Source organism: Gorilla gorilla, chromosome 23, assembly GCF_029281585.2.
Source record: "Gorilla gorilla gorilla isolate KB3781 chromosome 23, NHGRI_mGorGor1-v2.1_pri, whole genome shotgun sequence".
Lineage (NCBI taxonomy): Eukaryota > Metazoa > Chordata > Mammalia > Primates > Hominidae > Gorilla > Gorilla gorilla.
The window spans coordinates 41,814,884-41,832,205 of record NC_086018.1 but is presented as its reverse complement, the minus strand read 5'-3'; the positions used below and the strand labels follow the sequence as shown (position 1 = coordinate 41,832,205).

General features: G+C 52.7%; 1 protein-coding gene and 1 long non-coding RNA gene across 2 annotated transcripts in view; one reads left to right on the top strand and one right to left on the bottom strand.

Moving 5' to 3' along the window:
* SULT4A1 (sulfotransferase family 4A member 1) overlaps positions 1-9,080 on the top strand; it is a 37,771-nt gene extending 28,691 nt beyond the window's left edge. The window contains exons 6-7 of the mRNA XM_031005558.3: positions 4,395-4,533; positions 7,472-9,080. Coding sequence (XP_030861418.1) covers positions 4,395-4,533; positions 7,472-7,584 — 252 coding nt within the window. The 3' untranslated portion in view covers positions 7,585-9,080. The remainder of the gene's footprint in view (positions 1-4,394; positions 4,534-7,471) is intronic.
* On the bottom strand, positions 8,562-10,820 carry LOC134758202 (uncharacterized). Its single transcript, XR_010133138.1, has 2 exons — positions 10,428-10,820; positions 8,562-10,318 (listed from the first exon to the last, which is right to left on the bottom strand). It is a non-coding gene; the product is annotated as an uncharacterized lncRNA (long non-coding RNA).
* Positions 10,821-17,322: the final 6,502 nt, after the last annotated feature.

Genomic DNA, 17,322 nt, shown 5'->3' with positions numbered 1-17,322 from the left:
TGACGCAGGAGCCCTTTACAGTGGGCGTGTGGGAGGAGGAGGAGGGGTCTGAGGAGGCACAGAGGAGGGGGCGGGACAGTCTGTGGGCTGGAAGGGGGGTTGGGGGTGTGGGGAGCAGCCTGTCAAAGCCTGAGGTGCGGCGGGGCAGCCATGCCGTGCGAGGCTAAGGGACCCAGGAAGGCGGGTGTGGGGAGGGGACTGGGGCTTGGCTTATCAGGGGGCCTTTGGAGTGCTTTACAGTGGTGGTTGATGGGACGTTGAGGAGAGGCGAGTGTCTGCAGTGAGACACGAGGCAGCTGGTAGCTTGCAGAGCCTGGGTCACCACAGAAGAGACTGAGCATTTTCTAGGTGTTGGGAGGAAGCAGGAGCTGGGGGAGGGGTTGAAAATAACTAATGGGACAAGGTCAGTCCAGGCAGAGGCAGGGCTTGGGGCTGGAGCCTGGGCAGAGGGGCTTCTGGTGGCAGGGGCAGGACAGGCAGGAGACACCTGTGGCCTGGCTCATGGGAAAGAGGAGAGAGGATGGGGTGCAGATGTGGACTGTGAGGTTGCTCCTGCGGGACAGAGGCCTGAGTGCCAGCTGGAAACCATGTCGATGTAGGGGACAGACAAGGCCAGGCTGTGGGGCTGCTAGTGTCAGTGGCTGACAGACAAGCAGGTTTAGGTTGAGTAGCAGTGGGTGGGAGCTGGGATGGGGAGGAGGTCTGCTGGGAGACAGACAGGAGAGCTGGGTGCTGGGGAGGGTGAGCCAGTGCTGGAGTTGGAGGTCAGAAAGCCCAGGGGTAGGAAGGCCAGCCTTGTACTTTCCCCACACCTGCAGGAAGACTCCAGACCTGGCTGTGAACAGAGCCACACAAGGTCCCCTATGGCGCTGGGGTGGGGGCTGTGCCTTGTGGCCCTGGGGTGGGGGGAGTGTGTCTTGTGGCCCTGGGGCGGGTGGTGTGTGCGCTGTGATCCTGGGGTGGGGGTGTGTGTGTTGTGACCCTGGGGCGGGGGTGTGTGCGTTGTAGCCCTGGGATGGGCGTGTGTGCACTGTGATCCTGGGGTGGGGGGGTGTGCCTTGCGTTTGCTGAAGTTGTTCTTGGGTTGCTTTGTGCTCACACACTGGGGCCTGTGGTCAGCACGGGCCAGGTCGGCTTTCGCAGGAGCGTGGCCTTTCGGGGCTTGCTCGGTGTGCAGGAAGGACCCCGTCTGCAGGTCTGCTGCCAGCTGACGCATGCTGTCGGTTCCCCACATGGGTCCTCACCATGGCTGTGTGTTATGGTGAGGAAAGAGCAAGCTCATGTGGCGGTCTAAGGTCACACGCGCCATGGAGCCGACTGCTGGGTGAGCCTGTCTGACTCTACATGGGCCTCCACCTGTCTGCCTCTTGTCCACACAACTTGATACAGAGCCAATTTAGGGTCCCTGCTCACGCCCAGAGGACGGTGTAGTAGAGATGAAGGTGTAGCCCAAGCAGGTTGGAACCCTGGTCCTGCCGCTGACCTCTGTGAAGCTGTCAGCCGTGGTTTCCTGTGGTGCTGGGGAACAACGTGGGCTCTGGACGCTGGCTGCTCAGGCCAAAGTCCTGACCACCCCAAGCCTCTGTAAAGTGGGGAGGTGACAGCACCCCCGTCACTGTGTGGCTGGGAGGACTGTGTGAGCATCACCTATGTGCAGGCCTGGCACGGGCCCGCCTGGTGTGTACCTTTTTGTGGTGGTGTCATGCACAGTGAGGTGTACTTGGCACACACATGGGGCTTGACAGCCTTTTACCTGTCACATCTGGGCAGCCACCTTCCAGATCCAGAACATTCCAGCTTCTTGCAGTTGATACCTCTGCTTCCCAGAGGCCACTGCGGTTTCCTCTCCCTCCACCGGGGCTTGGCGTTGCCTCTTCGGAACCCGTCAGGTGTGGAACTCTCATGGGTTTTGCTGTCTGGCTTCTGCGCAGACGGCGAGGCTCCTCCACCTGCGTGGCGTGGAGCTCTGTTCTTTCCTGCGCTGTGGGCGGTGCTCCATTGCAGCATGAATGTGCCACCGCTTCATCCATCCAGTGTTGCCGGGCGTGGAGGCCGTTTTCACTTTGGGGTGGTCATGAATAAAGCCTCCGTGGACGTTCTGGAGTCTTGGTGGACGTCAGCGCTTGTGCTTATCCCGGGCCCATACCCAGGAGTGGAATTTCTGGGGCCCTGGGTGTGCATTTGTCAGCTGGTCACTATTTTGCCACCAATAACACAGCATTGAACATGCACTGCCCAGGGCCACTGAGGCCCCAACATGAGAAGGTGAATAGGGAAAGCGCCCAGCTGGGGCAGCTGCCGGGTCAGCAGTTTCTTCCTGGAGCTTCAGTTTCCTCAGCAATGACGGACTGAAGTTTTAAGGTCCAAACACACACTTTATTCCAAGCCCTTAAAGAGAAGTTCATCCTTCTCTGCCTTCCAGGCTCTCCAGTGAAAGTGGTCAGACCTGTTGCTTTCAGTCCGTCAGGGTCAAGGCCACCAGCCCTGCCTGGAACTTTAAGAGCTGCCGGGGTCAGTGCTGGGACTTCATTTGCTATCAAAGCCGGTCTGAGTGACTCAATGGCATCCCTGGGACAGTCAGCGTTTCGCCTTCTAATTGGCATGGGTTTATTCTTTTTTCAGGAACCTCAGTAATGGCTTGTTTTAGTGGAGGTCAAGTCACATTTTTAGGAATTAATATTGTTTACATCTTACTCCAGAAAACTAGCCCCGAATGAGCATGGTTGTCTCCAGGACTGTGGTGTGGGTCCGTGTGTTCTCACCCTGGGGTTGAGAGGGAATGCTTCCTGCCAGAGCACTCACTGCCTGCGCTCCACTGCACCGCAATTACAGTGGCCCTTTCCCACGAGCCGGGCACTGTGCCAGGCACCCCGGGTATATCCCCACTTCATCCTCACAGTGATCTTGCAGGGTGTTCTCACCAGTCACGGGGTGCCCTGACTGCAACCGTGTGGCTAGCTAGTACCTGCCCATGTGGAGGCACGACCCCGACACGCTGGCTCCATGCCATGGTGTGTGGCCTCTTGCTGTGGCCCTGTCACTAGTTCCATATGGGGAATGTGTGGCTCAGAGAGGTGAAGTGGGCCGTTCCTGCCAGCTGACCTGGGCGCTCTGCCTGATCCCTGCTGGGTTTCATAACCAGCAAGTGTCCTGTGACATGTTGCTGGACGTAGCCTGGCAGAAACGCCCCTTCCTCTGAGATGGACGTCACGCCGCAGTGAGCTGCCCCACGAGGATTCTGCTGACCGCTCCAGCAGGCTGACTTTAAGCCGGCCGTGTCCTTCTTGCGGCGTCTCTTCTGAGAGCCAGGTTTCTTCACTCTTTCTCCATTGCTACCCTTTTTCTTTGAAATGGAGTTCTTGGTGGCAGGGCAAGGGAAAGGGAGCTCTGTATTCCTTGGCTCATTCTCTAATAACTGTTCCTCTGACTCTGAGTCAAGCCCCGCGCCTGGGGTGCACCACACCCCTGCCTGTGGAAGGCAGTGCGAGGCCAGAATCAGACCTGCAACCGCTGCTGCAGGAGTCAGTGCACTGTGGGGACCCAGGGAGGAGCTGGCGCCCACACCAGCTGATGCCCACACCAGCGGTCAGAGAACATTTTCTTTTAAGGTTTCCGAAGTGCTGCATTAAAGAAATTAAATCATCTTTTCACTGTAGGACTTTTTAGAGGCTTTAATGTGGGAATTTGCTTTACAAACCTTCCAGAGAGGAAACAGCCTCCAGCATCTTCCTAAAGGGACCAAGGCACCTCTAGGTGACAGCTCAGGGCTGTGATTGAGAAGACGAGGAGCCTCATCTCCTGGGGAGAAAGTGGCAGGGGTGGGGGGCTGGGGAATGGCCCCCTCAAGACTGTTAGCCACATCAGTGACATTCCGCTGTCAGGCGTGGTAAAATAATGGGGCAGGGTATGGCAGGCATGACGGAATCTTGCCTGTGATGAAGCGGGCTCCCTGCCCAGTGCAGGGCCATCTGGAGACCAGAGGGGCCTCCCTGCGTTCCCAAGGGCCAGCCCAGACGCCAGCTGACAGGCAGCAGGAAGGGAAAGAGGAGCCCATTAGGTCTTGCTCCTCACAAGAACCATGTTCTGAAATATGCTTTTTACTTCTTGCTCCTGTTAAAACTTCACCACAGCCTCTATTAAGACCTCATGTCTGCAACCCAATTCCCTGGAGGACCAGGGTTTGAATTCAAGATCTCCACTTGGGAGCTGAGCACACTTGGGCGATTTCTTAACCTCTTAGTGTTATTTCTGGACAAGGCTGATGTCAGCCTTGTGAGCATTAAGTAAGGAAGGCCATGTGTAAAAAGTCCTCAGCGTGTGCCCAGCCTGGAGTCGTGTCCAGTAAAAGGCCCCACCTCTGATGGGCTGCTCTGCTCTCTGCATTTGTCTTCCAGGACCTGGTGACGATGGTGGAGCAGCTGGCCAGATTCCTGGGGGTGTCCTGTGACAAGGCCCAGCTGGAAGCCCTGACGGAGCACTGCCACCAGCTGGTGGACCAGTGCTGCAACGCTGAGGCCCTGCCCGTGGGCCGGGGTACGTGCCCCACCCTGCCTCCCGCCCAGGCACTCCCCACCCCAGCCAGGCTGCTTTCTCTGCCTGCTTAGGGAGCCGGGTCCGGTCCCTGTTGTCCTCCCTGCTCTCCTTTTACAGAAGTCTGTAGCTGGCCCATGGCCTGTGCTGTGTTAGCTGGTGCCTGTGTATGGCACAGTGCTCATGGAGTGACGGAGTGCCCTGCCAGCTGTTGTTTGCATTGCCTCCAAGCAAACAGTGTTTTGACTTGAAAAAGTGCATTTCAGGCTTTGTGGGCGGGATGTTTCTGAGCAGGGGGTCTACTCAGATGGCCTGAAATCAAACGCCCCACAGAGCAGATCCAGGGACTGGGTTTGGTGCTATGACATGTCAAAGCGCAAAGCATGCTGATGGGTTTCTCAGTCTCTAACTGACTTGTGGGAGAGTTAAATGAAGTGGGCGGGAAGTTAGGAGACACCGTTTTTCTTCCTTCACTGAGTGGACGCTGACTGAGCATCTTCTGGGTGCAGGCAGCACAGGTGAGGCCTAGCCCCACTTCAGGGTGGTGAACTTAAGCAGACAGTACCAAGCTAGGCCGCTGCACAGAGGGAGGCCAGTTCCTGCTCTTGGCGGCAAGTGACAGTGGGCATGAGGCAGCTGGAGATGGGGACAGTGTTCCTGACAGGAATCCTCCCCAGATCCACCTGGGTTGCTCCCCTGTCCTTAAGGGTGTGTGGCATTTGGCCTTGATAATGGAGAGCCCAGGCTCTAAAACCCCTGAATCCCAGGGTGCTGGCCTTGGCCATAGGAGGCCCCCTCTTGGTAAGTATGAACCTTATGGACACTTGGTGTGTTGGGCACTTCCTGGGTTGAGAATGTTTGCAGGGAGGGCCCAGAAATGTGGATGGGTCTCTTCAGCAGCAGCCCCCATAAGATGGAGTGGGAGATGCCTGGGGCGGATGAGAGACGCGCTGGGCTCCAGCTCAGCTCTGCTGCCCTCTGGGAACGCAACATAGGTCAGGCCTTCAGCTTCTGCGGCTTTTTGTTCTTCTCTGAAAAGGGGCTGATCACGGCTAAGGGCGGTTCTGAAGGTCAAGTGCAAAGTGCCGTCTCTATAAAGGCAGAGCAGTGGACTCCTCAGGAGGAAGTGAACTGAACCACAGTCCCTCTCGACTTCTTTCCTGGCTGCATTTTCATAAATATTTGTTATTTAACATTTATTTGCTCTTTTTTAGTTTTACTTTTGCTGTGTTTTGTTATCCTTGGATGTGACCTTCTCCAAAATACCCCTTTTGGTTCACGTGTGTGTGTGTGTGTGTGGCGAAGCAGCGTCGAGAACATACTGTGTGCCCATATGCTCCTTCCCTTGGGTTTGCTTTATCATGGTTTACCTTGGTTTTGCTTTATTTCAGTTCTTTGATTTGTTTTCTTTTAGCACATTGCGTCTTTGCTCGGAAGATCTTCTTGAGTTGGTGAGAATGCAGGGCCGAGTAGCCAGCTGCATTGCTTAGATTTGATTCATGTCACAGCATAAATTGTCTTGATTCCAAATCCTAAACCAGGTGGGTGACTCCTCTGACGAGCTCTCAGCTGTCTCAGCTGAGAAAAATAATCACGGAAAAATAGTTTGGTTGCTCTAGTAGCTTCTAATTTTGCCCCTTAGATATCATTAAAGGGTTACAAGAATAATTTTTCTTGTTTTTCTCTCCAACACTGATAATTTTTTGTTACCAAAGAGAAAGTCCGTGTTACGTTGGGTATTTTAGCTCAGCATTTGCAGGGTTGCAGTTTGAAAAACCTGAGGTCCTGCCTGGACAAGGACCACTGTTCATAACGGAGCTAGTGAAGGACATTTGGTGGAGACAGAGCTCTGATCTCAGAGAGCTGACAATGGAAAGAATTCTAAACGAGCAGTTCTTCAAAAGCAGGGAGCCAGTACTCAGGTGATGTGCTCACAGCTCCCATAACTGGGAAGTTTGGAATCCCCGCCCCAGACATCTTCATAGTCACTGTTGCTATTGGACTAGACCAACCTAAGATTTTATATTAACAAAGACAATGGGAGCAACAACTTCTCTTGTCATGTTGAGCTGTCTTTTGTTTTTCCAAAGCCTTCATAAACCAGCGTAGACCGGTGCCTGCAGTTTAGCCCACAGCTCAGCCCTCCCTTGTGGCTGCCAGGAAGAGGTCTGGGTTTCTGATTAAGCCTGGGCTAGAGCAGCTGGGGGCTGTGCCCAGACTCATTTTATTGTTGACTCAGGGAATTCTCACTGCAGTGCATGTTTTGCATCTAGTCTGTAAAGCTAGCTAATGCTGCGACTATTTTATTCACTTTAAATTCCTCCCCAGGGTTTGCCGGGGCAGGCTTCTTGAAATCTGCATCTTTGGCCCAGTCAGGAGAGCTTCCTACTTAGCATAAAATTTTCTGCCCTTTGGATGATTTTTTTTTCCTTTTCAAATTCTCCCGAAGCCAATGACGCCTTGGTGGCACTGTTGAGCTGCGAGTGGATAATGGCGTGGGAAGGGCCAGGGCTGCCTGCGATGCCCAGAGCAGTGCACTCCCGCAGCAGATCATACTCGCTCCTGGGATGTTTATTAAACACCTGCCACGTGCCAGGTGCCGTTCTAGGTGCTGGGGACCCAGCACTGAACAGGAGTAGAGTCTCCCTGGTGGGCCCCAGTGGGGGGTGCGGAATGGCACCAGGAGGTGGTTGTGGCTCACTGTGCCACAGCCTCAGAGGGAAGCTGGTTCAGGTCATGTTCTGCCGCATCCAGTAGTTTCACAAATGTTAGGGGACCACCTGGTCTGTAGCTCAGACGGCCCTTCCTGCCCCCATAGGCCAAGTTCAAAGGGATCCAGGAATAGATCTGGAATGTTCCAGATCCATTTCCAAGGCTTCCTTTAGTTCAGTAGCTGGCCCGACAGCAAGTGGCCCCAGCAGTTCTCTTGTTTGCGTTTCAGGAAGAGTTGGGCTGTGGAAGGACATCTTCACCGTCTCCATGAATGAGAAGTTTGACTTGGTGTATAAACAGAAGATGGGAAAGTGTGACCTCACGTTTGACTTTTATTTATAATAACAGAAACAACAACCTGCATGCTCACAATACCCAGACACTCTACTAGCCAAAAGTCCTGTATGCATTCATTTATTCCTTGCTGGACAAACTCTGGAAGCAGCGTGTGAAACAGCGGGGGAAGGGAAGAGCGGCATGAGCAGAGGGAGTGTGATGATTCCCAACCGAAAGCAGCTGTCTCGCCTTTAGAACGTGCAGCCTCTCCATGTCTGATTACAAACAGTCTCCACATTGCAGTTCCAATGGCCTGGACCGTAAGGATAAAGCCTGTAATATATGCAACTAGAATGTCTGCCTTTTCAACCCCGTATTATTTATTGTATTTTATAGAGCTTTTCACTGGAAATCTACATAAATGTCAGTAAACCAAATAAAAGTTCATTGCCAAGGGGAATCAGGAGCGAGCCACACCCGAATGGTAGAAAGATCTCAGGGTTAACTCTTTATTTTTGTAGTTTTATTATCTAAGGCACAGCCATTCTGTTCTCACTTGGTTCTGAGATAGTGGTGAGAACAGAGGATGAGTTGGGTCTTTTGGGGGGAATCTGGACACTTGTTTATTCTGACGGAGTTCACTTCTTCAGAACCTTCCTGAAATGAGCAGAAGTTGTTCACTAGGTCTTCAGAATGGATGTCCCCCTGCCAGAGACTTCCAGCGGGCGGTTCCAAAGGCCCAATACAGAGGAGCCCGCGGAGCATGTGCTGAGGGAAGTCTGCCTGGTGAGGCTGGCAGGTGGGAGTCTAACGCAGTCAGGAGCATTTGCATGCAGTGGGTGGAGAGTCGGCCACCAAAGGACCGAGTTGCGCTTGGAATTTGAGCTGAATTCCACAGCCTTACTTTGTTTCCTGAAGTGATAGCCTACTAATGCTGGCAAGCAGATGTTTAATAGTAAATTTCTAAAATCCCCGGGTCTTTATCATTCAGTTTGTTCTGTGCACCTGAGGCGCTCAGCCATGGGAGGACCATTTTGCGAGTGTAGCCCTGTTTCACTCGGATCAGGTTGGCACGGCCGCCTGCGTGTCTGTCCACCTCGTCCCTCCGTGTATCTGAGGGAGTAAAGGTGAGGTCTTTATTGCTTCACTGCCTAATTTTCTCACCCACATTCGCTGAAGCGATGGAGAGTCGGGGGCCAGTAGCCAGCCAACCCCGTGGGGACCGGGGTTGTCTGTCATTTATGTGGCTGGGAAGCACCCAAAGTGGTGGTCAGGAGGGTCGCTGATGTGGAAGGGGTCTCCGTTCTTGGTGCTGTATTTGAAACGGGTGTAGAGAGAAGCTTGTGTTTTTGTTTGTAAAGGGGAGAAGCGTGGCCAGGCAGGTGGCACGTGGCATCGCATGGTGGGCTCGGCAGCACCTTGCCTGTGTTTCTGTGAGGGAGGCTGCTTTCTGTGAAATTTCATTTATATTTTTCTATTTTTAGTACTGTATGGATGTTACTGAGCACTACACATGATCCTTCTGTGCTTGCTTGCATCTTTAATAAAGACACGTTCCCGGCGTTGCGTCGAGCGTTTCTGCTTGTGGGGGTAGAGGGCGTCCCTGCAGCGGTGCTGTCGGTGCTTGAGACAATATGACTGTGGGCCCCGTTGACACCCCATTCCCTGGGGTTGACAGCAGAGGGAAACAGGCCCGTGTTGGGCTTTGATGAAGCAGAATTCAGACTTTCCAGGGGTTCAGTTCTCCCCATTATTTCACTCAAATTCAGACTTTCCAGGGAGTCAGTTCCCCCACTATTTCCTTATTCACCTCTGATCACTTCTATAAATGGGGTGGAGGAGAAAGGGTAAAAGCATGGGAGATGCGGGTGCACCTGTGGGTCTAGGTGTTGGGACCTCCCAGTCTCTGCCTGGGAGCCCTGTGTTCAGCGTTGCGCACTGTGGTGCGCGAGGCCGGCCCCTCCAACTGTGCTTCCCCACTGGGAATTCCAAAGCCTGTCTTCCTGATTTCTTGTGGAAGGAGAGTCCAGGGCATTGCTTTCCTTGAGAAAGCTCGAGCCTTCTGGAAAATCATGTTTATTTTCAAATGAACTACCTCTAGGTCTCAGGTGAAATTCTAGAAATTATTTTGGCATCTGGAATTAACACAGACCCTGGGTTAATCAAGTATCCAGTCTGCTGTGCCCTAGAGGGCTCGCCTTCTAGTCATTTATTAGCCACATCAGTCAAGCAGCCAGGATGCAGTCAGTGCGCCTGGAGCCCAGGCAGCGCCCGTTTACCCATGTCCACTCTTCCCTGCGTGGTGGGTGACTCACCTCACTTCATGGAGTCGGTCATTCGACTGCACCTGCTCCATGACAGGCACTGTTCCCGGCACTGCGGATGCGGCAGGGGACAGAGAAAGCCCTGCCTCTGTGGAGTTTGCATTCCAGTGGGGTAGACAGGCGACAGAACCCAAGATCAGTTCAGGCCCAAGCGTGCTCTAAGGGGATAGGGAACATGCCCGTGGAAGAATGGGGGGGCCTCTGAGGAGATGGTGCTGAGCAGTGGGGGGCCTGGCTGCAGCTGGGTGGGCAGTGCGCTGGCAGGCACTCGGTTTTGGAGGGGTGGCTGCGAGCCAGCTGGAGGGCCTCACAGGTCATGAGATTTCAGCTTTTGTATTAAGATAGGGAGCCATGGGAGGGCTTACTCAGAAGAACGCCACCTGCTTTGCATTTTTAGAAGCTCTCCTGGCTGCTTTGTGGGTAGACTGCAGGGGCAAGAGCGAGGGGACCTTTGTCCCGGCTGTGAGTCACTCCATCTGCAAAGTGAGGTGGGCACTGTCTGAGAGCATCTCCAAGGTTCCTTAGGGGTCTGCAGTTGCAGGCCTTCGTGTGCTGGCTTCTGAGGATGGTTCTGGCTGTGCTCACCTGGAGCTAAGGCAGGGAAAACAGGCCAAGGCAAAAGGTGCTGTGAGGGCTGCGAGGGAGCCAGGGTCACGAGGAGGGAGCCATCAGGTTGGCAGTTGCATGGGAGTGCGGGTGGGATTTGAGCTGCGTCCTGAGGTTGAGGGTCACCTGGACAGGCAGGGAATGGGAGAGAGTCCTGGGCAGCCCTCGGCCTAGTCCTTTGTTATTTTACACAACAATCCACAGAACATTCCTGAATGTCAGAGCCCTCTAAGCGTAAACCAGTGGTTGCCTGGTATTTTGATTTCACAGACCAATTGAGATTCCAAAAAGTATTTTGGGGACCAACCAACATAGCATTCACACACACACACACACACACCAACCAACATAGCATTGCCACACACACACACACGCGCACACACACACCAACCAACATAGCATTGCCACACACACGCACACACACCAACCAACATAGCATTGCCCCTCCCCCCCCCCCCCCCACTTCTTGCCAAGCAAGACCCTGAACTGATCTCAAATGATAGCCTTCAGCTGCTGCCCCTGCCCGGGCTGGGCGCGCCTTGCTGTCCTCCTGGCTCTGACACCAAGTCATTTGGAGTTCACTTGTTTTCCCTCGACCCCCCCACTCTTCATCTGAAAAGGGATCAGCACAGATTCCATGGTTCTCTGACCTGAAGCAGGTAAGTCAACTCCTCTGGTCCAGTGTCAGGATTTACACAGTGGTGATCGTCATTGTCCTGCTCACGTCAGAGGATGGTTCTAAGAACAGTGACGCTCCTTTGTGAGCATAAATAAAACGAGGCTGTGCTGGCCCCATCCTCCTGCCAGCCAGCCAGGCTCCTGGGGTGGCCAAGCTGCAGTTGCCAGCGGGTGGTGCACCGGGGGAGGTGTGTGAGCACTGCTAGGTGGGCATCCACAATGTCCCCAGTACTGCGGAGAGACCCCCTCAGGTACAGGCGCCACCACGTGCAGGCCCTTTCCTGGGAGATCTCAGTGGAGATTGGTTTTTACCCACCTCTAGGCCATGGGGCAATGGTGTTTGTGGTGGAAGGAGGGAGCCTCAGGTGTCTAGCGGCTCTGCCTGGCCAGCTCCATTCTCCCGTAGAGTTTGGCTCCATTCCTGCCCATTGACATCCTCTTCCACTCTTTATTGTACAACGTGCATTTTAAGACAGGGAGGGCCCCTGGGTCAGGTGACCCAGCATGACCCAGCTGAGGAACAGCCTCTGTGACATCCCTGACAAGGGACATCTTGTCCCCGGTAAGCTCACCAGCTCCTGGGACAGCCCCTCCACTCTGAGCCACCCTCTGCAGCCGCCACCCCAGCCAGGGCCCTCGGAATCATCACTTCCCTTACCTGAGCCGCCCAGCCCTGCCTCCTCTGCTGGGCAAGTGCATCCCCCATGCTCCCCAGCGATCCCTGCTTTCCTCACTGCCCCACCTCAGTGTTGTATGGCTGTTTCCTTCGGAGACAGGGACGTCCTGAGAGTGGGGACTGCACCGTCAGTGTTTTCCTACTGTTCCTGCTTGGCCCATGGAGGCTGCATCTTCCCAAACAAGACCCAGCCTGGGCTTCTGTTTCCTCACCCTGATCCCCCACTTCCTGCCATTGCCCCCACTTCCTTAGTGACATTTCTTTACTGCCAGTGGCTCAGGTCCTGGTCCTTCCTACAAGTGCAGACTGGCTCGTGGTCTTCCCCATGTCCGGACCATCCTTTCCGAGGTCACTGGCTTTCCAAATCTAGGTGTAGCTGTGTTTCCGGTGCCCTTCTGCCCTTCCTTCTCTGTCCCAAGCCCAGAAACGTGGTGCCCATAGAGCTACTGAGACCTTTCCTTGACACTCCCATCTCTCCCTCTCTTCCTGCATCTCTTGGGCATTTAGGAGCACCTGCTCCTGCAAGGCCCTGTGCTTGGTATTCTCCCCCTTCTAATCAAGTTCCCTCCATTCCATTCCCTTGGGGCTCTGCTCTCAGCAATCGCCCACGTCCTTATGGAAGGAGGCCTGGCAGGGAGCAGAGGCCCTGGGCTCCAAAGTCCCAGCTTTGTCCCTGGCTGGCTGCATGATCCAGGCATGCATGACCCTTGCCTTCTCTCAGCCTGTCTCCATATCTGTCACGTGGCCTTCCAGGTTTCTTCTAGTTGTCAGAGTCTCCAGTTGATGGCTAAGTGGGCTTTCCTGGTGTCCCTGGCAGCACACTGCTTTGCCCGTTTAAACACACACCTCCATAACAAATGGGCAAACAAAAGGGGCGGGGCGGACAGTAAACACCGCAGAGATTCCAAGCGGTGGCTTCAGGGAGACTGCTTAGTGTGAGAAGTACACGTGAGCCGGGTCTGGAAATGGGGTAGGAGTCAGGGAGGGCACACACCAGGTGGGCAGAAACAGAATACGCCCAAATGAGGACAGAACCCTTCCCTGCCGGGAGTCGGGCGCCAGCTCCAGTGCTGCTCTGTCCCTATTTGTGGGACTGCAGGGAAGGTCCCTTTCATGTCATAATGAAGAGGTCACAGACCAGGTTTCCTAAAATTCCACCCAGCAGGAGCATGCTGTGCCTCTTAAGTGTGGTCACAGTGTCCAGCGACTCAGCTCCAGAGAGGAGCTGATGGGTGTGGGAGATGCCGGCTTTTCAGCCGATGACAGACCCGGCCGGCAGGAGCAGAGAGCGCAAGGCAGAAGCACCTGCCACCCAGCGCGGGCCATGGGCACCGTCTCCAAGGCGTGCTGAGCCTTTGCCAAATCCACACATCAAACGACAATTTGATTCTCACACTTGGATCCCTGAATGCTAGCTGGCACTGACTGTCTGAGCTACAGCCCTTAAATCTGTCTCCTCACCACTGAGGAAAGGAGTCTGTGCTCTATTAAAAGCATTTTTTAAAAACCAGAGAATGCTAAATGTGTTTGAAAAATAAAAATCGACCAAAAAATACATTTTATCCCTCTTTAGAGTTGTTATCTTTCCATATATTTGTGGTGCTGGGCACCAGCTGGGAATGCAAGTCTGAAGACTGTGAGCAAGGCCCCCTCTGCAGAAGCAGAGACCGCATCGGAGCCAACCAGACTCTTCCCCAGTCCACGCATCCCCAGACACTGAAGTGAATGGTTGAGGGCCTTTTCCCTGTTTCCGTCTCTCAGGTTGACCCTTTACAATCCATAGTACATGCAGTTCCCAGATGGGGAAATAATCTCTCAGATACCAGTTCGTGGCCTGGCACCCATCTCACTGCCAGAGAACCACGGCTGTCTGTGCCCTCCGTGTCCCAAGTATGCACTTCCCTCTGCCTGGGTTGCCATTCCCCGACTTGACCCAGCTTATACTGATTCAGTGTGATCTAGGCACGATCTACTCCAAGACGCCCTTGGGCACAGTCCAGGCATGATCTACTCCAAGAAGCCCTCTGCCAAGGGTAGGAGCTCAGAGTTCTACTTTTGGTTAATATTACACCTCCCTTAACATATCCCGGATACACGGCCATCTGCCGGGAAAGCTTCTTGAGGCCAGGGCCATGTCTCTCTCACTTTCCTTGGCATCAGGAACTTAGCACAGAAGCAGTGCTCCGTGAAGCCTGATGGCTGGGAGCATTCCCAGAGTCTGACGGATCCAGCCTTGCCTTGTCATGTCAGCTGTGTCCGGCTGCCTCCACTGGCTATGCACTTGGAAGGCCCTCTCTGGCCCAGCCACACTGCTCACTCTGAGACCTTGACCTGCACTTCTAACGTTCGCTTCCCTAACTGCTATGGACTGTTTGGCCCCTTGGAAAGCCTTCCCCGTTATCTGTAGGTGCTGCCAATCCATGTCCACCACATGCCTTGGGCTGGTTTAAAAACGCAATCTCCTGGGGGCTGCCATGAATGAATCCCAGCTCACTGCCATCCTGGACACAACTAGGCCTCAGTTTTTACCAAGGACCTTAGGGGGGGTGGTCACCAGATCCGGCAGACAGGCTGATTTTCAATGGGTGATGGCTGCCTCCATCCTGCGTCTCCATCACGCCCGGACTCTGCAGAGGAAGAGAAGGCCAGACCATTCCTTAGCCCACAGAAGGAGTGACTGGCATATCTTCACTCCTATCATGAGACGGGATGCAGAAACGCATATCTTTTTTCCTTAGAAGTGTGCCAGCAGTTAGAGCCTTGAATTTGGAAAGAGTGATGATTCCCTGTAGTGGTATATCGGTTTGCATTTGCTAACTGCTTTTAACTTTTCTTTCCTGAGTAGGTATTTCTAGTCCAAGTAGGCTGTGAGCAGAGTCTGTGCCTCATTCATCCCTCTGTTCCCATACTGTGCATTCGTTCCTAACAGGTAATCCATAAATGCTTGTTACCTAACTAAAGGCAAATTAAATGCTAAACAGCACTAATGACAAGCTGTTGCAAGATCCCAGCTCTCAGCAAAGAATTACTTGTGGTTGTCAGGGGCCTGCCTGTTGCCCAGGTGTAGGAAACATGAAACTCTTCTTTCCCAACTGCTTCTCTATTCCAGAGGTGGTGCATTCTTCTAAGATTGCTGCAATATAATGTTTGGGGGGCAGGTTTCATTAAAATTATTTTTTGAGACAGAGTCCCACTCTGTCACCCAGGCTGGAGTGCAGTGGCGCGATCTCAGCTCTCCTTAACCTCCACCTCCCAGGGTTCAAGCGATTCTCCTGCCTCCGCCTCCTGAGTAGCCGGGATTACAGGCACCTGCCACCACGCCTGGCTAATTTTTGTATCTTTAGTAGAGACAGGGTTTCACCATGTGGACCAGGCTGATCTCGAACTCCTGACCTCAGGTGATCCCTCCGCCTGGGTCTCCAAAGCACTGGGATTACAGGCGTGAGCCACTGCGCCCAGCCAGGGTTCATTAAAATTCTAAATATCAGTGTTCGACACCACAGAATCTTGTTCAGGAGCAACATAAGTGGGTTTTATTCTTCTTTCCGTGAAAGGAAACAACCAGTAGCTATTAAAGGAAATTAAGAGCTTAATAGTATATCAGTCCCTTAAAGGGGAAAGAGAACATGCCTAGGTGCTTTGCTGAGCCTGTGGAGAGCCACTCTCCGTGGAGGATCCTCAAATAGATCCTCAAATGGCCCCCTGTTTACAAGTAATCATCAATTATTTGTAGTGACAACGTTTAACATGTGCAATTTAGTTTCTGGCTGATTGAACTAAAACGAGCAGCTGCGTCATCTGTCAAGGTAAATATTCGAGAGAGAAAGCAGCTATTTTAGTAAAGAAAAAATAACCACAGTAGCTTTTCCAAAAGAGCTACTTATACCTCATTTATTTTTATGTCATATTTTTTTTTCCTCAGGACAGCTGAAGAGAGTCTTGTCTCCATTTTATGAGACTACCAAAAGGACAGCAGTCAGGGAAGCAGATTTCTGAGAGGGAGAGGCTCTCCGCTTCCATGTGGACATGCTACGCATCCCTGCCACGCACTTGCTCTTCTTCCCTTCTTTATTAATAGACATGGTGGAAACCAGTACTTAACTTCTTCGTGGCTAATCAGCCCCTACTGTTTCTTTCTCCACATGAAGGCATAATCTGCATTCGTAACATCATCATTGATGCCTGTGAGATAATTACAGGCTCGATCTTACAGCCCAGTCTCTTAGGTGTACAGAATTGTGGTGAAAACCAGCTCCAAGCCCCCAAAACCTGCAGGGTGGGTAGAGGGTGATTGTCACCCAGCTCTCCATGATCCCAGTTTCTTCTTGAATACTGAGGGAATGAGCCATCTGTTGCATATAAGTGTAAATATATTTTCTCCAACGATTCATGGTTTTCTTTTCAAGATTCTCATCAAAGGTCTTGAGCAGCAGACTCATGCCATGGGTGTAAATAGTAGAGATGGTAATGGTTCCTCAGGAGGTGAGTTTACTGGCTTCAGTGATGCTGAATGGTATCTAGGAAAAGGTAGGACCCTCACCCACCAAATCCAGGCTTCAGCCTGTTGGAAGTGGACCCACTGCAGGGCACTTAAGGGAACCATCGATGTCTTCTGGAAAGTTTTTTTCAGAGAAGACAACAATCTCCTCCTACAAACTGTTCCTTGGGGCCACTGTCACATTATACAACTCTGGTCTGTTCCATCAAAGATCAAACCTTATTGAATAGATTTTAGGGGCTCATCTAGATAATAAATGAGGGAAATTTCAGTTTCTGTAAAAATTAAATCTTCACATGGAGGTGAAACGTTTCCTGGAACAAGGAAAACCCTCTGGATTGAAGATGATCTTTAAGGAGAAAAAAGAGAGAATCACATGACAAAACTTCATGACGGACTGATCTAATTAGTCATTTCAACACATAGAAAAATTATCCTTGAGTTCAAGGAAATCAGCAAGGGTTTTGAGTTTCTGGGTTCTTGGCTACATTGATCCAGTTGTACACCACTTATGTGTGCGTCACTGTTGTTGTTTTTTTTTTGAGACGGAGTCTTGCTCTGTTGTCCAGGCTGGAGTGCAGTGGCGCAATCTTGGCTCACTGCAACCTCCGCCTCCCTGGTTCAAGCAATTCTCCTGCCTCAGCCTCCCAAGTAGCTGAGATTACAGGTGCCCACTACCACGCCTGACTAATCGTTGTAGTTTTAGTAGAGATGGGATTTCACTATGTTGGCCAGGCTGGTCTCGAACTCCTGACCTCAGGTGATCCTCCTGCCACAGCCTCCCAAAGTGCTGGGATTACAGGCATGAGCCACCGTGCCCGGCCTGCTTCACTGTTGAGAGCAGGCCAGTGCAAAAGACATTAAGGTATTCCCTACTAGAATTCCATGTTTGCCCACACAGCCAGACATTGGCCAGGGTTTATCACCTAAAATTATCCCTCAGGTTCTTTTGGATTGAAGATGCTTCCAGGACTGTGAGATGATACATTTCTGTTGTCCAAGCTGCCCAGTCTGTGGAAATT